Below are 21,444 nucleotides of genomic sequence, written 5' to 3' on the forward strand. Positions count from 1 at the left end.
TAATGAGTTGGCGCAATACTGATGGCAGGAGTGCTTAAATCATTATTTTAGTCCAGATCAGCAGTGAGCTTTCAAATCAAATCTCCCAGTTGTCTCCATTTACTGTGCCTTAGTTTCACAACACAGAGCAGTCTTAAAATACATGAACTAGACTCTTTTTCAATGAAACTAGATCAGAAGATTCACTTCAGGAATACATCTAATGTGCTAAAAGTGTTAGGTAAGAGACACACCAAGAAAAGTGCTTGTCTAACTTGCACAGAATGGATCTCACTCCTCGTTCCAGAAGCATATCAAAAACAGTCTGCCTAAATCAAACCTGTAGTACTCTTAAGAGACAGAGTAATCTTGGATTTGGGTAAAGATAACATTTTCGGTAATAATGAGATCGAGACTGTTACATGAGACTTTCTAACTGCATCAGAAACATGTCAGTCAAGTCTGTAATCCACATACTAATTTTTCATCATATAAACCACAACTTCCTTCAAACTACTTGGTAACAATAATTAGGTGGTGTGTGACTGGAACTTGCCTGATCAAGATAAAAAGCACTACCATCTCGGATCTCGCGTCGCTGTTTGAGGTCAGTTTCTGTGGTGTCCCTTGATAGCGCGATATATTCAACCTCCCGCTTTGTTAGCTCCTGTGGACAATAGTCTAAAGTTATTACAAAAATAAGACTATAACCCCAGTAAGTGAACTTCAACAATAGGCCTAGTGGTATAATTGTACAAAAGAGCTCAAGGCAGCATCGTAGTGATCTGAAATAACTCCAAACAAAATCTAATATCTCTTATTTTTAAAATGTTTACAGGGTGTTCTGCTTCAAACAAAATGGTTTGAATTTCTGCTCAATAAACTTTTATTTTCCCCAAACCTGTTCTAAAACCATAATAACCAGCTATATATTCTTTCCACTGAACATCTGTAACATCCTGTAAGTTAATCTTCTGGTTCTGGACTCTGAAAAACAATCAGCATCTGCAAGTCATGAATAAAAATCAAAAGTTTACCATAAAAGATTGAAAAGCTTCAACTCTCACTGTTCAGTAACACTTACACTGTGACACAGTTGTGATTATTACCTGCACATGCTTTGCCAGTACACTGATGAACTATACTGTTCTCATCCTCTCTCCCTTTAATGTCATGAGATGCAGTCTGCATCTGTAAAATTATAGACTATTTAAAAAATCAGAACCCTTGGGTTATTGTTTTGTTTATTTTGATTCAGTATGAGGTATATAGAGAATTTTCTATGTTAAAGGAAAAAAAAGTCCCCCATGTATTTATACCTGATGTTCCTGCTACTTCCATATCTGAGTTATCATGTGTTCTACTAGGAAAGAGATTCATGCTGTGATGCTCTTAGCCCTTACCCCTCAATTAAAAGTATGATATATTTAACAGATCTCTCTTAAGAGGCAGCTTTTAACTATAGTTGTATGAAAAAAATCAAGCAAAGATATAAAACCCCATGAAAATTATTTCCTTTCTACTTTTTAAGTGCCTGTTGGTTACAAAGCCACCAATTCCTTTATGCTGAAGGTAGAGTATTTCTTATAATGAAAGGAAAAAAACAGAAGGTGAAACACAGGACAGTTTTCTTCAACAACTAGACCTGTGTATGAACACATAGTAGTAGCTTTCAGCAACAGCAGATAAAAGTTTTCCAAGCTTACATAGCTTCATTAAAGGGCCCACAGCATGTATCAGCTCACATGCAAAGACCAGCCTTCAGGTAATTGTTTGGCATGGCATTGAAACAGTAAGCTGCAGCCTTTCTAATATAGCTCAGGTGCATACAAACAGTGATAAAAATAGCAAGACACATTCCATGTCCCGTGCCTCGATATCAGGTGTTTCCCAAGTCCTCTTTTTAGGTTATACCAAACTCTTCCCATTTATTTTAAGGAATGCATCAAGCTATCAAGTCACATATCTAGTTTGCTGAATTAAGAAGTCTTTGCTCTCCTTTCCAAAGTTCAAAATCTTGCACCTTTCTCCTGTGTGCTTCATGTCTAAGAGCTAGTCTTTGAATTAGTATCTTTTGATTTTTAAAGGACTGGCTGATCTTTGTGACAACTGTTTATACACTTCCATTTGTGATCCTTCTGCCCAACCAGATTCTAGACAGAGCTCATGGCAGACAAAGTCCTACCCACATCACCTTTTCGGGCAGACAACCCCTCTTCCTGATCACGTAAGAGCACTGACAATTTAAACGTGAAATTTTGCACTTGCTGCTGCCACAGTTCATGCAGATGGACGTAGGTAAGTCATTCCCGCATTCCAAGAGAGGATCATGCATACATCTACTCTTTCTAATCACTCGCGGTAACTGTTCCCAAATGTTTCTCAGAACACTCCTCTCCCAAATCCTCTCCTTCGTTTCTTTTTTTTATATAATGAAGCAAAAACGATCTGTTGTCTGTAACAGTAGGCAGATATCTTAATCTTCTAACATACATAATGCCTAGAACAAACTGTTTCTCCATTTGTGATAGCATATGGCAACACAGTTTTCCAAATCTTCCCCCCCCGAGTTTAAGCAGAAAAACATGTATTAAAATGTCTGTACTTTCTATTTGTCCATAACAAAAACTGAACTTTGGAAAGCACATTTATGAAAAACTTATTTACCTCCTAAGTAGCTTGCTGTAAGATTTTCTAGGACTACCTTTTACGATTTGGCTAGTAGAAGAATGACTAACTGACATTACTATGTCTCCAAGAACTTAAACCAACATACTTACCAGATATTGCATGGCAATAGATCGCCGGAGAGGCCCAGGAGGACCAATAAGGAAGACATCTTGGCCAAGAAGATCTTTCTGCATTATCCATCTTAAATGGTAGACTACAGACTGGGCCAAAGAATCTGTCACTTCGAAACACAAAGATAAGAACACGTTATTTGATTTTGAAAAGTGTTAGATACCTGGCCGTTCACACATTTTTTTGTTCTTATCTCCAAAACAAAGACACAAAGATGTGCTGCCCTAAAGCCAGATAGCTGAAAAGCAGGGAATTCCACACACAGTTTATATTAGATTACTTAATTTACATATAAGTTTATATACCTATCTTACCCATTGCCTTTTTCTCTGCCCAACTTCATCCTTCAAAAAAAAACCCCACAAAAAACAGAAAAAAAAAAAGTTGATTCTCAATTCACATTAAACTGATCGATGCAAAGACTGTTTTTTATTACCCAATGTTGAGTGGGTTTCTCAGCATCAGTTAATATAATATAGATACATTATTGATAATTTGGAAAATATTTATCCATCCTATATCCCGATGCTTCTGTGCATCATGAACTTTAAGAAAATAACAAATTACATATGTCCCTGAACATTAGTCATGTGCAAGCACAGTATATTTTTTTTTTTAAAAGACAACTGCATTCCTCTTTACATTTTGACACAATAAACCACAGAATTAAATTACCAAGGAAATGCAAACCTTGCAACATCACTACATCAATACCACGCAGCTTCCAAAATCGTAATAAAAAACAACTCAAAGCAGATCCACTTATTTCTATTAAGAATACCATACCCTTATTATTTTAAAAAGCAATAACTTAATTATAATTAAACTAAAACCTTTATCACACATATGGAAATGTTGGCAGCACTGGAAAGCACCACGCAGAAAGAGCACACTGAAGGAGGGGCACCATTCCCACCGCCGTACATCGCTCTATCCCCAGAATACTCCTTTACATACCCCCCAGCAAAGCCTGGCTCTTTCTCAGGCACAAGCAAAAAGCACTAGTGCAGGAGGAGAAGGAGAACACAAGCAAGCCAGGAGGAAGATTTATGTATGCATGTATGTATATGGTTGCTTTCAGAACAATCTGACAAGACCGATGATGAGGTCTGAGGCTGGAGCCTCAAGGGTGGTATCTGGGATGCTGAAGTACAGTAAGAGAGGAGCAAGAGGTGATAAAATCTTCAAATTAATACTTGGTTATTTACCTTTTTTCAGTGTGATTCCTGGTTGCAATCAGAAGCCAAAATTTAAAAAAAACAAGCCTCGGTTCTACATCAGTTTTCCTGAGACAGGGGAGGCAGTAGGTGCGGGGCAGAGTTAAGGATGGCAAGCAATAGTGCCCCTCAGTTCTGAGGGGTTTCAGTTCACTGTTGAAACTTTGTATACCAGAATTAAAATTCATTTTTGTAAGATCAAGGAAACAGTATTAAATGACTGTATGAGATTCGAGGAAGATTTTTCAAGCATAAAGGGGGCTAAGGAAAACTTTATCAAAAATTTTAACTGAATGTTTTGGTCTGGCACTCAGGAAAACAAACCATTTGAAATCTTCTTCTGCTTCCAGAGAAATCTACTGTATTCTTACCACCAATATGAACAGGAATAGCATACACACATAGGTGAGCAATCTATGCATTAGGATTATCAGATTAATTGTAAATAAACATTTCAGGTTTGCTTTTTTGTTTTGGTTTGTTTTCTAAACAACTGTCATTAGCATGCCCAGGATTAGTTTTCATATATGGTACGGTAAGGTCATATGAATGTAAAAATATTTTCTTCTTCTTCGCTGCAATATTGTTTTCCAAAAGCAATGCACATCACACGTACCACACACAACAGGCCAAATGCAAATAAATTCCCCACAGAGAATAACATGTTCCTTTCTATGAGATTTTCAAGAAAATTAAGGAAGTTCCTATTACATATACTCTTTCGGAAATACAGAGTAATACATCACACCAGAAGAACTGCTTTGTCCAAACTTTGCTACTGGACAGGTATGGTAATTTGAAAGCACCACACAAATAAAAAGTGTTATATTAAAGGTACTATTAAAATTGCAAGCCAGAGATCTCACTGAGAGGCACAAGGCAGATCCATTATTACTTCTACCTGCTGTATGAACTTGCCAATGTGCCTGTAGTGTATTTTTATAATAGCTTTCCCCCAAAAAAAAGTTACTTTACTTAAAGTGGACAAATAAGCTTGGAAATCTTGCTGAAACACTGAATTCTTTCATGTCAGAAGTCATGCACTAGAAGCATGGCAAAAACAGCTTTGACACAGCATGACTAACAAATGCCTCTGGTGTAATTCACATTAATATGTGTAGCTATCTTTTTTATTTTTAGGATGGTCTCAGGAAAAAACTTGGGTCAGACTTAAAAGCGGTACCATAAATAGAAACAAGATTTAAGAACATTCGGCAGCATCTGCAAGACGAACTGTCATGTAAAAGAGAATATGAGTGTACAGCATTCAAAAAATCTAAAATCTTAGGAATGAGATTCCCCTGCAAACCTTAAGGAATTAAAGGGCACATATTCCTGTCACTGTGTTTAAACAATCCAAATTTACTCGGAAATACTAATATGAAAAATGCAACTTTTAAAAGTCTCCTATAATTTCCTAACTTTGCTTTTTTTGAGAAAACACAAAAGATAACTCCTTATTGATGCATTTCCTAGAAAATGGTTTCATTCCTTCACCATTCACATCATTCTCCTAACATACAGACAGATTACAGCTGGATCAACTATAATACATGTTTTCAGTCACAAAGTCAGCACGCTGACCATCTGCAAACTCGCTGAAAGGAAGCCTGTTACAAATAATGCCAACAATTCAAAGCAAGCATTCCCTAAGGTGAACTGTCATGACAGCAGCTTCCACTTGTCAGTTCCTTCTATTCTAACATATAATATCGGTACATCGCTCCAGATATTAAACCTACTTCAGTTTCCCAGTTACATCCTTCTAAAATCAGAAGAATATAAAATGTTCTTTGTACATGCAGTCTATGCTGCATAAACTGTTTCCAAAGCACAATATGCTTTTCAAAAGCAACTTCAGATGCACATACACAGTATGTTGTATATTATTTCTATATATTTAGACTACTGGTACCATGGTATCTGCGTCGCAAAGCTTTTTTTTCTCTAACATGACTTGAAAAAATTCCTCCCTGTTCAAGTACTGTGTATTAACTTTACTACAAGCACCATATAATCATTTTCTATGACATTTAGAAGACGGGGCAAATTAGCTGAAAAAAGCATCAGCATATATATTACAGCAATTTTTATTAATTATCCCATGAGTCAGATAGCATCTAATGCAAACTGGGTTTGCACAATCTGTTTAGTGGCACTCTGCTGATTTGCAGTAGTTGAGTAGCTGGCCCTATACTCTTAATCTGCAGGATGGTGCGTAGGAAGCCTCTGCAGTGTATTCTCAAAGACACCATCTGGCACATGCAGGAGTGTAGTCGGTGCTACAATTTGCTATTCCTGTGTATCAAGGATAGCCAGTGAAAGAAATTCTATTGCTTTGTAATACGTGGTAAGTAGGACAATACCTAGCAGAATCTGCACAAACATTTTGTAAAGTGAGCAGTTGAAGCTGAATGGAGAAATCCCCAAATAAGAAGAAAATGTTGTAGATAGCTTTTTGAAGCAAATGCAGCAGCTGCTCTTGTTTGATCCACAAATCAGCTTTTGATAAAACCAAGACCGAAATGGCTATGCTAGCCTCGGAAATTTTCCAGTTCACTCATACTTGAGTTCTTGGCACATGCTACACTCACTAAAGCCGTAAGATTCACTAGCGATAGCAGACAGTATCTGCTGGCAAGTCCTTGTGTCCCTCCTACAGAAGAAATCCCATAAATGAAGGAGACACCTACCTCTTCCCACTGTTCAGACAGTTAAATGAACTGATTCCCAAGAATATCTATTCCAGATGTGGTACAAAATGCATTAGAGCTCGTGTCCCTGTATGACTCTAGTGTGGTCAATCACATAATAACCAACAGGCACTTAGAAAAGATCAATAACTATAATTTTCAACAGAATAAAAAAAGACCTCTGCATACCCTGAACCTTTGCTACAGTGCATGTTCAGGGTCTGAGACCAGCTCCTTTTATCAGGAGAGGCAAAAGTTCACGAGGGAAAAAAAGATCTCCCTCTCGTCCGATGACCGAGGGGGTCCTTTCCACAGCAGTTTGCAGTACATCCAGCACAGGGGCGGCTGCCGTAACATACGTTTTGAGAAAGAAGGGGACAAGGATGGAGGCCTTTGTCTAAAAACATAAACACATTTCAAAAAGGGAAAATGTTAAAAAAAACCCTGAGCTCACTGAGGCTTATTTCACAGCTTGTTCAGGCTGAGGGACAATGAAGGAAGAGTGTGAGCTGCCCAGGGACACGGTGAAGGAGGCAGCATGGCCAAGGCGAAGAGGAGGCACTCCTATGCGGCCTGCTTTCATTTAGCCCTTCGCAAGTGAAACACTGCTGCTCTTCCAATTCTATGCTGATGCACAGAGCCCAAAGAGTTTTCAAAGTCTCATAACGTGGTTACATCATAGACAGTTTTCACTGGAATAACTATTTTTCCTCATAAATTTTTCACAGAAACAGTCTTCATTCCAAAAATGTTTGCTCTTGCGGTGGTAAGGCAACAAGTTGCAAGTCTTTGCAGGGGCTTAGAAAGGGGGAAGTTACTTCAACTCACTTATCATTAATTCCTCCAAGTCGATTGCTTCACAAGAAGTTCTAAGATCTACATAGGTAAATCATGTTTCTCCATGTGAGTATAAATGAAAAGAGAATATAAAGGAATCACGTAAAACCAAATAGCTTTCTGGAAGGAACCGTGAATGGGAATCAGAAGACTAAGTTTCTCTTAGTGACATATAAACATGGAATAAATGAAACTATTCTTAGCTGGATGTACAACTCGCAGGGGAAATACATAGCCAGAGCAGTTTATCTGTAGCTCAGACTCCAACTGGAGGGAGATACTGTATCTGCTTTTGAGCGCAACGGCTCAGTCCAGCACCAAAAAGTTCAAGAGGTTCTAGAAAAGAGCAAGAAGAATTATCAAAAGAAACTGGAACTCAGTCTAGAAAATGAATGACTGGAAATCATAACAACCGTTTTCCAATATGCAAGACAGAATCACAGTGAAGAAAAAAGTCATCTGTACATCATGGTTATGCTAGACAGAACAAGTCCCAGGGAACTAGAAAAAAAGTCCAAAAACATCCAAATGAAGCACCAGAAAAAGCTTTTTTTCACAAAAGAATGGTTAATTACTGGAGTAAAGTGTGCAGAGAGGTTCTGGAATCTACGTCACCAGCAGATTTTAAGAACAAGGAGGACAAACACCTCTCAGGAACGGTTCGGATTCAGCTGACCCTGCTTTGAGACACAAGGAACAGTGCAGACAACTCCCTGAGCTCCAACCCAGACCTCCGCTGTAGGTTTCCATGTCCCTGTGCCTCCCTGCGCCTCGCTCTCGGTATAGACAAAACAGGGATCATGGTGTAAAACGTTCAGAGCTCTACTGACAAAAACCCCACTATTTCAGATTTTGGATTAGGTGGTAAGAGCCAAGTAGCAGATCAGTTGCAAGCCTACGTGAAAACTCAAACTGCTAAAATAATCACCATTTCTGACAACAGACATCTTTCCTTAGGCTAGGAAAGAAAAAATGTAATGACAAAAGTCTTTGTTAGCACAAAATTACAGTCATGCTGCAATACAACCTGTCTCTGTAACGCGTTGCACTCTGACACTCAGATTTAAAGTTAACAGAAAGAAGAACGAACACACGTTCCAGCACAGATCTGAACTTACTTTGAGCAATAACTGAACACACACGCTTGTGCCTGCTTCTGCACGTGGTGCATACTATTTTGGGAGAAGGACACAGACGTGTCTTACTGTTAAGGCAATTGCGGATCTTTCAGGTGAAGAACAACAGCAACTGTTGGCACCACTGAGCCTACTACAGAGAAATAACCCCAATTTCCTCAACATTAAAACAACTCCCTTTCAGGCACAGAAATCCATTTAGTGCTACTTTTTTTGTATTTCATTGTTACAGGCACAAACCTTCTGCTTAAATTCCTCACAATAATTGGTCTTCCATATATCTCAACTGACAAAACTAACAGGATTTATCACTTAACCCCTTGTATACATGCACTTCACTTTTGATCACACACTGGGGAAAGTGCTCAGACTCAGGAGACCTGGCACAAAACCACACATGGTTTGAAATTAATCTTCCACAGTTCAATGCAGTTGCATGTAACATGACTACAAGCCAAAGCCCCAAATGCACTTGCACCTTCAGAGAGCAGCAAAGCCGACATGCTATTGCAAAAGAACGTCCCTTTTCCTGCCTTAACGAGGATTTGCCATCATTGAACAAAGTGTCCTGGGAGAGCTATGTTAGGAATTGTTTTGTCAAGATTAATAAATAGATGAAATATCAGGTACATTGTCATTTTCATAAAATTTCCAGAAACCATTAACAAAAGCAGTGCACTGACATGAACTCAACATAAAAATAAAATATAAAAAAATCATGTGTGTTCTCACAATTCCATTTTAGATCTAAAATATCATGGAAAGCCATACAAAGTTTCTCCAAAGTATAATTAAAGAAACAATCGTGCTTTTCAGGCATGGTGATATTTTAAAAATGTAGGTTTTATTTTTACTGATAAAAGAACAAGCAGTGCAAAAATAAGTGCCCTCTTTCTAGAATGTGCCAGACACAGTTATGACAGAAATCCCATTAACAAAATTCCCTTGTGTATGACTCATTTTTACTTGTCACTTATAAAAAGAAAAATAAGAACAATTCAGATTTTATGTACCTTTAATTATCACCTTCCGAGAAAAAGCCATTTGCCAACAACAGCAAAACAAATTAATATTTTACATTAACACACAAAATGGAGTACTTCATACAGAACTTGATAGGTACCTAGCATAAAACCTGAAAAGCAAAGACATGAAAACATAAGGTAACCAGCAGTACCCATCCTATCTTTTTCTGCAAAAGGTAACAAGGTTCAATAAAGGAGTTAGAAATCAGTTTAATCTGGTAACACAAAGAATGAAATATTTTGGTATCAATTATGTGACAAAATGACAAATTTAAAGTTTTGTAGGTACTTAATACATTTACATTCCATGATACAATTTTTTTCAGATTTTTAAGGCTATTTTTAAGCCTGGAATAACAATGCTGAGTTTAGAATAAGTTGTAACATCCTAAAATTTGCTGTAAATTATAGATAGGCACTTTCAACATCACTGCATTTTAACATGGCTTTTATCTGGCAGAATAACAAAAGCAGAAACATTCTATTCTACACAAACGATGAGCTAGAAAACAGTATCATATGCAGTACTAGTAAATGAACTGCAACTGCTTCAATTCCCTCCTCTCGGTTTTTGCTCCACTGCAAACATTACAATGTCTGAGACCTTTTCAGGGATATTTCCCACTTAAGTGGATGACCAAATTATTTCTAGTCTTAGTTTAAAAGAAATCAGGTAAATATCTTGGTCATTTAAATGTAATATTATTTACTATAGTAAAATTTCAAAATATGTAATATTTCAGTTTATAGATGAGTATAAATATGCAATTACGTTCATCTATTTCACAACAAGAGATCTTGTATCTACAGCAGTCATTCACGCAGCAAAACAAAAAGTACTCTTAAAGCAAGAAAGAATATCTTAAGTAATGCACATACTCTCTAAATGCCTCACAAAGAGGAGATAATTGACATGAAGCCAATACAATCTACTTAATTTCACTAGAGGAATATATCTTTGTTTTCCACAGTAACTTAACCATAGAACTTAAGCACTAAGGGATAAAAAAATTTCCTCAATTTAAATATACAAAGAAATTGTACTGAAGTATTTGAAATGGATTTTCTGCTACTAAATACATGAATATTCTACCCTACTTAATTTTAACTAATTTAATATTTAGATTTAAAAGCAAAATTTTGTACCTTATGTAATCCTACTGTAAGTACATGAATACTGATGAACAACAGTATCCCAAGCATGACAGAGGCTCCTTTCAGTCATGATTATTAAAAAAAAAAAAGATACAACTAATAATACACTTAATATGTGCTAATAAATTTCACTTTTAGTTGCAGTATCAGATTTTAGCTAGGATCCCACCATTCTGTACACTTCCATGTTTAATAACGTTTTGCTATCAGATTAGTTTTCAATTACTTTTTCCTTCTTATAATCGTTAACTAGAAGAATCTCTGATTCTACCAAATGTTTTCATAATTCTCTTACTTTCCCAAATTAACACATTTGGTACAGTACAGAAAACCAAAAAGCAAAACAGTCTACAAGAAATGTAAAGAAGTGAAGCAGATCACATTAGTCGTTGACATAGACAACTGATGTCCTTGCTTCATGACAAAAATGAGAAAATAGGCATACAAAATAAATGATGAAAAGCAAACATCTATCATTTTAGAAGCTATAAAAAGTAATAATGCAGAGCAGCATTTCTCAACTGTTTGGCTGCATTCCCAGAGAACTCATGAAGTGTGGGAATTGTCATTACAGTCCAAAACAGAAACCGTTTCCACATGGGCTACCCCACAACAGCAAGGGCTGACAGATGGCACTGGGTATCTTTGGTACCTTAGATCACCTGGTAGGAAAGCGCCACAGTGTGATGCCTACGGGGGTATAGGATCCAGATGCAGATCAGCGATCTGCCCTACCAGACTACTCGCAGACTTGACTCTAGTCAAGGACTGAAAGCAAACAAAATCTTCCTCTCTATATTGCTGCTCTCTGAGCGACCTGATCTAGTTGAAGATGTCCCTGCTCATTGCAGGGGGAGTTGGACTAGATGATCTTTAAAAGTTCCTTCCAACCCAAACCATTCTATGATTCTATATTCCTCCTACACCTCTCAAAGGACAAACATTTCAGAAGAAATATTGCACGTCAGAGTAGAGTTAAGAAACAGTAATCTAAACAGGTCAATAGTAACACAGGTCTGCTATCCCACAGTTACTACAAAGTCAGGAATCACAGAAACACAGAACGGTTAAGCTTGGAAGGGACCCCTGGATGTCATCTTGTCCCACTCTTCTGCTCAAGCAGGGCCACCTAAAGCCTGTCTGATGACCTGAAGTACTATTGCCTAAGAACACAACAATATAAACCACACAGCAGCTCCTGCCCTTTCTGATACTGTACCAGTAGCACTCCCTGTACACCTGTAACTTCCCTCTTGCCCTCGGTATCTCTCTCCCAGCAGTTACCTGCCATCCTGCCAGCTGTGTAGTGGCAAGTCTACTGTTGATATTATCAATGCCATCCTTCTAAAAGAATAAACAAAAATTAAAAAACTCAGCACCCCAGCAGTTTTCTTGGTATCTGCTTCAAAATGTCATGGAAAGAATTTAGACACGTTGGAAATCAAATTCACTTGAAGTGAATTACTACACTCAGTTTCCAGCTGTAGAACCTCGCAAGCCCAGCAATGACAGTCACTGGGCGTTCTCAATGCTTGGCCCTGTCTAAGAGTAGTATAAGACTTATATATCCCTTTAGAATGCCATGTGTGCTTGGTTTTGGTCTGAAAATTTATCTGGGTGGAAAAATCAGTTGTTGGGCGTGGGGGGCGGGGTGTGCGTGTAATTTAAATTCAGACATCCAGCAGCCTACATGTGAAAGTGCTGACCAAATGGCAACTCATCATTTTGGAACCTCAGGAAATAGTTGGCCCGTACTGCCCTAGGAAATGCCACAACGAAAACATGATTCACTTGCTGATCCACGGTACAAAAGGAAAAGCTCAAGAAGCATGTATTCTCAACAAAGAGGAAATGTGGATGGCTGCAAATATGTGGCATTTTTAATAAGGTATCAAAACATAATGTGAATTAATTGTAAGTACATGTATGCCCATTGTTAATGTGCATAATTGGCTGTGTCTTTTGTAAGTATCTGATAGCATTTTTTTATCACTACGCAATTGACTTCTCATTAACTTGATGGATTGCAAAGATCTGTATGTTTGCTGACGATAATAACGTGACAATCTGGGAATACTAAATATCACAGTAGAAAAACACCATACATCTGCCGTACAGCCGAAAACTCCTAGGACATATAATCATACTGCAACTGAATGATAATTTTAAACTGCTACAGTTTTATAAGCAAACCATTTGAGATTACTGTATTATTTTTAGAAGTAATTGCTGGATGAGACCCCTTTTGAACAAAATATTTAAACAATCACAAATGACCCTTTTACTGTCCCACTGACCAATGGGACAAGTTAATTTAAAGTTAAGGGATTCCTATATAACCGGCTGAACCAGAGATATAGTAAAGAACTCAGCAAAGATAGCCTTCCCCAAATTGCATGCTTTTTCAAAACATATTTCTCAGATAATTTCAGTAAAGTCAGTGGGGTGACTTCAGTGAGTAGAAGTTTTTTGAATAAAGCCTTGAAACTCATTCGAAAGGAAAGCAGATTCTTACTGTAGTTCTGTGGAACAAGTTCTGGGTTCTTCGGTGTTTTGAGTTTAAAAGACACATCTCCAATAGTGACAGTATCACCTAAAAAAGATAAAAGAAGTGGTTTAGTTCCCAGATACTTTTAAAGCGTTTAATGTCTTTATATTAAAGTTTATATCATAGGCCTGCTGTGGTAAGTCTGGCTGTGTGTTCAAAGCAGCCTGTAATGTGCTTGAGAACTATTAGTTTACTAATTAGGCTCTGCTGCTTTTCAATAGATCAGGTACCAGGACAATTTACATTTAATTAATATTCCTTGACTTTTTTCTTTTGTTGCTGTTGTTATAACCATACCTCACTTCATTGGGAGCTCTGGAATACAAGCTCACTGTAGAACCCCATTCCAGCTACCATCATTGATTTATCAAAATTTAATCTTTAGCCTGTTTGTCTGCAGAACTAGCAGTGAGAAACACTTGTAGGGGTGATGATTTTCCTGAGTTTTCAAGCAGCCTGAAACAGTATCTGTCAGAGGCACAAAACAACTTATTCACATCAGTGGGCCCTTCCTGCACCCTCTGACTGTCTGGCTGCAGAACCTGCCACCTTTCCAAGGTTTGAGAGGTCTCAAGCATTTCTTGCTCTGGATTTCACCAAAACTAAAGCACCTGGCCACTTTATTTACCGGTCTCCTACTAGGATCCGCTTGTCTTATCTGTCTTTCTGCAACCACAGGCTTGAATTAAATTGCAGGGCATGCCCTGTGTACTTTATTGTGGAAATCAGAAGTGAAATCTACTTTACAGCCAGGAAATGGGCGAGCACCAAGGCGGTGGTGGTCACACAGAAAAACAGCACAACACCCAAAATTCGTGAAGCCAAACAAAATGAACTGCAGACTGGTAACAAACTCAAAAGTTTATTTTTTTCAAGAGACCATCTGGGCCATGCAAATGAGTTCAAAAGTATTAGGACCATGAAACTAAGATGACTAGTAAAATGATGTTTTTTCCATTATTGTTGCTGAAGATAACACCACCTTTGCTGCCCAACAGGCACTGTAGTACATGAACGAGGACAGAGAGTATTACTGGAGTAAGACTGCTGCACAGGGCTGCAAGTTTTGCCACAGCACTTTGATTACACTACCTTTGCATGAATCGAGGCCAAGTTTTGAAACTGTTTCTTGTGCTCTTCTCAGAAATGAGATGCAGAAAGTACATAGCCCACAAATGAGATCCAACTCTAAAAATCCCTCTGTAGATCTGCACCTTGTCCTGCTCCATCCAAGAGGACCCAGTCTACGGCTGCCTAATCTCCAGCACTGGGTAAGGAGTCAAAGAGTTCAGAAGACCAATGCTGGAACCAGAGAGGGAGATGCTGAAGAGGAAGCTTGTCCAATTTAACAGGGGCAACTAAAACTACTCCCATACATACAGCAGCTCTCCTTCCAGTCAGCAGTGACTCTAGTTTTGCACTCATCTCACAGGAATGAGAATACCCAGGTTCTGACATGACTCACACAATCCATGCGAGAGGTTACACATTTAGCACTAGCTTTATAGCAGCCAGAGGAGAATCACCTACAGCAACAAACAGAAAGCAGCGAAGAAAGGATTATAGCTGATTTCCTCCCAAATTTAAGGGCTTAACAACAATGCTAAGACTGGGATTCACAGCCTGACATACATGCCTGCACATGAGTCTTTATGTTGCTCCTGAAGTCCAAATAATCAGCCTCTCATTTTTCCCTTAAAATATTGGCAGAAGGCGGTAAGCTGGTGGTAGTTCCCACATTTTATGCAACAATACAGTGTTTCAATGGCTTGCCAGGAAAGTGGGAGACAGGCAACAGCAGTACTGCCAAATAAAAGGTGACCAAGGGTTCATTCTTGGTCCTGAGGACAAGCAGCACCAACCAGTTTCCCCCCCTCCCTGCTAGAGCTAAGCACCCTTCCCTGGCAGATGTGTGCAGGAGCTAAGAAGTGGAATGGTCCCAAACAGAGCTGGGGCTAAACTTATGATAGGCAGCAGTCTAGGGCTTTAGCTCATTTCCTGGCCCTCATCGAATTTGCAATTCAAATGCACCTAAGAGTACTGTGCCCTCTTCAGCCTGAAGCATTCAAACTCACTCCAAAAGAAAGTCCCATGATGGCTTAAAGGCCTCGTCCCCATTTTGCGAACTGTTACATATCTTAAATTTAAGTCACTGGACAACAGACGCATCCACTGCAGGGAGTAAAATGTAGGCTTTGGCTCTCCCAGGACTTTGCCTACTTCTCTAACTTTTAAAGTAAGAGAAACTATTTTACTGCATAAGCATCATCTCCCTTTCCCTTTCTTCTGCTGCAGCTCCAATCACTCTCACTGGGGAACAGCTAGAGGATTGACCAAGATGCATCCAAGTTGATGAAAACATCCTAGGAGCCCACTGCTTCCTGCAACAGTTGACACCTCTCTCATTAGCTCAGCTAAGAAGAATTTTAACAGTCTAAAAAGAGCAGGTTGCCTGATATAGCCTTCGGAAACTAGTGCCAGTTTTCTCACCATTCCCCAGCCAACATGCAATGAGACAAGAGTATATGACTAACTAGCTCCTAGCTTAAATCACCTTAGCTCAAGTTGTAAATACTCTTTCATGCATACACAGTCTTCCAAAACACAGTAGGGACAAGATGCCGAAACGACAAGGTGTCAGACTTTTTCAATACATTGGAATGGTGGCATCATCTACAGGAGAGAATTTTAAGTACCTACTTTATTGGCACAGTACTGAAAAGCCTTAGTTGATTTCCTGTACTACCAAAAAAAGCCCCCAAAAAACCAACCCCACGACTGAGTTTGGTCTAGGTGAAAAATGGAAAATGCATCTCTTCTGGTGGTATTTATGTCAGTCCATAACATGCTAACCCTTGATCAACACATCTAATCATGCCCAAAAATTCCACAAATATTCCAGCCATCAATGGACCCTACAAACTTTCATGAAAAATGGGCTGGGAGGGAACTATATGCAAGATGTGGAGAGAGCTGAGCATATAAAATCCCTAGCATACAGTCAGGGCATGCAGCTTTTAACAGGTTTGTTGCTGCCTGGAGACAAATGTTGCCTCCAGCTTGCATCTGTCCAAAAAGCAAAAATATTAGCAGTGTTTAATAGAACTTTAAGCAACAATAAACCAAGACAGCAGAGTCTATTTTTCTAGCTAAATGAGCACGGGGGGGATTAGCCCACTAATCTTATCACACACTTCCACCTGGGCTATCTTTTCTTGTCTCATTTGTTTCTTCTGTACTTGTTTAAAATCTCATGTTTGGTTACTCCATTTCCACTGCATTTCCAAACTCTTTGGACAGAGTCATCCAGGACAGGCTCTTTCCAATGTTTCACCAGCTGGCAAGTAACTGACAACAGCCTGCTTGGTAAAATGGTGGTGTTATATCAGCAAGACTCAAAATTTGAGAACATGTATCCCAAATTATTTGACTCCACTTGGAAGCTACTACCACACTATTGTAGACAAAAGCTATACACACAGGGTTTTGCAATGGAGATTTTGTAGCCTGTATCAGGGGTGCTTAGGCAAGCAGTGAAGATGTGCCCCTGGTTTCTCATCTCCCACACAGAAAACAGTAATCTTAGGTACCACAGTCTTTGGGGGAAACAGTGGGATACAAGCCGTGCCTGATGTACACAAAGGGAGATGGATGCTGAAATGAAAGAAATAAGCCAGAATCCAAAAGGTAAGGGGGACATCCCATTCAGGGGGCGGACAACATACAAAGCAGGTTGTTTAAGAGCCCATGCAATACAGGTCAGAAATTGGCAGCGCATAAGGATCGTGACCCAGTAACGGGACCCTGAAGAGACTCTCTGAAACAAGGAGATATGAAACCAGCCTCAACACATGCAACAAGCTCTTTCTACTGCAGCTGGAATAGACAGGTGTGAATTGCACCTCTGGCAAAATGGCAATTCACACACGCACACACAGCTAGTCAGTAACTGCAATGCACTGAACCTGATAAGCTCTCTTCTTTAGACAGAAAACAATATTAATGCCTACATCTGCTTTTTACAATAACTGACAAGGGCTCTTCAGGTGAGCAGGCCTATTTCTTCCGCTCAGTCCACTGAAGGCTACTGAATAGAAAGGCACCACCTCCAGCTCCAAGCCCCCGAGCTGCAGAGGAGGCAGCCGGAGACAGGGAAAGCACTTTGGCAGGGCACCCCTGCACGAATACCCTATGCTTTTATTCTCCCCCAGCATCTCCTACTCACCGTTTTCTGATACGGAATAGTAGGACTTCACGGACCTTTGTTCTGACCCACTGTAGATGCTTTATGTTATAATCTCAGTAACAAGGCTTCTTGAAGATGCAGCTTTACTGTGCGCTTAGTACCTTTGACCGGTGGTCTATTTAAAAGCTAGTATCACACCAACTATCCCTCTTCTCCTCTCCCCCTCCCAAGAAAAGACTATTCCCTAATCTTACTATTTTTTCCTATGTGTTGAGAAGAAAAAGCCACTGCTGTTTAAATTATTTACAGCAATGCTGGTCATATCTGAAGATAAACAGATTGCATCTCAACTACAATTTAAGAACTTAAGAAGCAGAAAAAAGTTTTATTTCTTCTACTCGCCATTTTTCTGGTGAAATAACACATTAAGAAAAAAGAAGGAAATTAATAAATTTTAAATGGCTATTTTTAAGTAAAGAAATCCTACAGCAAAAGAAAGCACCCTGCACAGATCTATACATGTGTTTAGTTTTTTGAATGCATAACAGAAACAGTTCCAATCTCATGTGTAAATCTTTGTATTATCAGGGTTTTTATAAGACACTACAATGAAGCTTCAGGAACGTTGAGCCTTTAGGTGGCTGAAATTATTGCCTTTTGGCCTCTTTAGTCCTGAATATGTGTGAGATTAACACACTCCAACAGTCATATTGGTATATTACACATTCACTTGTACACAGACCATCCATCTGGTCTCAAAAGCCAGTAACAGCAGGAGCATATTAAAACTGTGAAGGTGCTAAGCTCTGCTAACATTAATTTCTGTGTGATAAGATCACACCTGCAAGAGGAAAGTTCAAAATCTATATTATATTCAGATGTATATTTCCAGGTCTTAATTTCATTCTAATGTGGAGGAAAGGAGGGAAAAAAAAAAAAAAAAAAAAAAGCTTTTAACTGGTATTTATCCAGCACATTTCCATAAGGGCACAGAAAAGCGTCAGCCCTCATCCTTGAAGAGCCAACTTATTTTGAAGAAACAGAAATGACACTTTCCAGGATTTGTTTTTTCTTTTTCCTCAACTTTTCTGAATACATTATTCACAAGAAAAAGAAAAAAAAGCAGCCCTATCTACACAACTTGTATCTCTCATTTCATACCAGCTCTTAATGGCCATCTTCATGGCTGCCAGCATTACACACAGTCATTGGGTAACACTGTAAGCTATTATGCATCTCATATTGGTACTGGCAGCCTCCCAAACACCTGAGTATGAGGGACAGAAACCTATTCCCCACACTCACTAATTTTGCTCCTTGACCACCACGGCCTTCACATGCAGACGAGGTGAAGCTCAGCTGCTGCCAACAGGACACTGCAGACTGACAGCTGCTGCTGACTGAAATAGTTGGATGTTTACACAACAAAAACCATCTCCTATCTAAGCAAAAATAATCCACTTCACTTGAGCCACCCTTTTTTTATGAGCAAAAGAAAGTAAGTCTTTCCCTCTAAGAAATCAAAATAATTACTTCAGACATAAAATGTGTGTATTACTTGATTTCTACTCAACATTATTGTTAGACCTTCTATTTTTTTAATTTTCAGTTCTGAAACTAATGCTTGATTTTTCAATTGTCTGCTTTAGGCTAATGATTCTCTTTACTGGTTAAAGTCCACAGCGTCATTGAAACAAAATCTTGGTATTTACTCCAGGAAGTGAACCTTTTCCTCCATTTTTCTGCATTAGTGGAAGATCAACAACATGAGTGCGGAATCTTATCTGATATCCAGTCATGTAGGAAGCTTACAATCATTTCGCAGCAGAGAGCTATTTTTCATTTGGACCAACAGCATACCCTGAAGGTAGGGAGTCTGATGATGCTCAATTACAAAAGTGTTATAATGTGAAAAGTCAATTTTAAATATGTTTAATACCATGATGGTCTTACATAGACTTGATATATGAATTTCAGAATATCTCTTAATAATATGCTTACCATGTCAGAGAAGTGCTAAACTGCCCATTTTGTCAGTTACCAAAACACTTTAGAAATACTGGTCATCATCTCCAACTTCCTGCTCAACATCAGCTCATCACCAAGACAAGATCTGATGAGCTGTGGCTATGGCTGACGGAGTCTCAAAAACCTTCAAGGATGATGTTCCACAGTCTTTCTAGCCAACCTCTTCCCCTGCTGCACTACTCTCCTAGTAAAAAGGTTTGTCCTATTGTCCAGTCTGAGCCTCCCAAGCCCCAATTTGTGATGACTGCCTCTTGATATATTATCTGCTACTATCAAGTGGAGTCAGACTTAATATTTTTGTAATTATAATTGTAAGTTGCCAACAGATTTCTCCTCCCTTAGGCCTCCTTGCAAACCTAACAAGCCCAGATCTCTCAGCTTCTCCTCACCATCTGGTTCTCTAGGTCCCTAACAATTTTGGTAGCCCTCAAGGGTTCTCCATCAGTTTCTCACTATCTCCCTAGAACTAAGGAACCCTAAACTGGACACAGCATTCCAGGCAGAGCCTCACCAGTGCTTTCTAGAGATGAACCCTCCCTTTACCATTGCCCACACTCCTCCTAATGTAGCCCAGTCTGTGGTTCACCTTATTTGCTATGAGGTGTTGGCTCATACTCAACCAGACATCCACTGTAACCCCACAGCCTCTTCAGCAAAGCTGCTACTCAGCCAGTCCCTCCCCAGACTGTAGTGACACACAGCAACACTTTAGCCCAGTAGCAGAACTTCATACTTCTTCTCAAACTTTTTGAGGTTTCTGTTGGCCCAGTCCTCAAGTTTACTGAGGTCCTTCTGGACTAAAGATCTGCAGTTTCTCAGATGGTAGGGATTTTGTCCCTGCATACCAAATAGCGCTTTTACACTGCTGTTGTCTGTCCTTATTTCCACTTTTGTATGCCCCCTTTTCGTGTTTTAGTTCATTGAGAAGTTCCCTGCTTGGCCAAGCAGGCCTCCTGCTGAAACACCAAATCTTCCTGCACGGTGGAATGGCTCATTCCTGAGTTGTCATTAAGTTTTCCTTAAAAATCTTCAAGCTCTCCTGGGCACCTTTCTTCTTTATGGTTGTTATCCAAGGGATTCTACCTACCAATCTCCTGAATAGGTGAAAGCTTGCAGTCCTTAAGTCCTGGATCCTAATTCTGCTGCTCACCTTCCCAACCTTCCTCCAGATCCACAACTCAATCATGTTACGGTCACTGCAATCCAGGCTGCCTTCTATGACCAAACCGCCCACAGTTCTTCCCTACTTGTGAGCAGCAGACGAAGTGAAGAGTTACCCCTGACCAGGCTCTGTGGCATCTGCCTTACAAAATTTGGTAGTCTAGAAACTACCAAGAGCACATGCACAATGACAGATTGCCCTCTTAGCAGATGTCTGGATGGTTGAATCCCCCATGAGCATGAGAGCCGATGAGCGGGAAGTTTCTGCTAGCTGTCTGTAGAAGGTGATACTCACTACCTCCTCTCAGTCATACAGTAACAGATGCCCACCACATCCCCAGTGTTCCCTTTCAAATCTTCCATGGCCAGTGCTACTTATGTGAAAAATTACCTCATAGTGTTTTAAAACTGTATGAAGATTCCTGAAGTACAGTTTGCTCAGTGCAGAAAAGCCAGACTATCAATCTATTCCAAACTGAGTTTAGGTATCAAATGCATTAGTGTAATTTCAATAACGTATTTCAACTAAAAAGAAACTACAACTGAAAATCAATAGATTTGGTTTTAAAACTTCCCATTTACTGAAAAGATAACCAAAAGAGGCAAAACAGCTTTAAGATTCACTATGGCATCTCTTACACAACTATCCTGAGTCCCTGAGTTTGCCAAGCAGGTCA

At 39.2% G+C, this 21,444-nt stretch overlaps 1 protein-coding gene across 2 annotated transcripts in view; it reads right to left on the reverse strand.

The window, feature by feature from the left end:
• The window catches only part of VWA8 (von Willebrand factor A domain containing 8), a 194,439-nt gene that overhangs the window by 169,194 nt on the left and 3,801 nt on the right, over positions 1 to 21,444 (reverse strand). For both annotated transcript variants that reach the window (XM_030036351.2, XM_030036352.2), the window contains exons 2-4: positions 13,360 to 13,437; positions 2,760 to 2,890; positions 536 to 646 (exon numbers count right to left, since the gene is read on the reverse strand). In XM_030036351.2, coding sequence (XP_029892211.1) covers positions 536 to 646; positions 2,760 to 2,890; positions 13,360 to 13,437 — 320 coding nt within the window. The remainder of the gene's footprint in view (positions 1 to 535; positions 647 to 2,759; positions 2,891 to 13,359; positions 13,438 to 21,444) is intronic.

The sequence above is a fragment of the Aquila chrysaetos genome, chromosome 14 (genome assembly GCF_900496995.4).
Source record: "Aquila chrysaetos chrysaetos chromosome 14, bAquChr1.4, whole genome shotgun sequence".
Lineage (NCBI taxonomy): Eukaryota > Metazoa > Chordata > Aves > Accipitriformes > Accipitridae > Aquila > Aquila chrysaetos.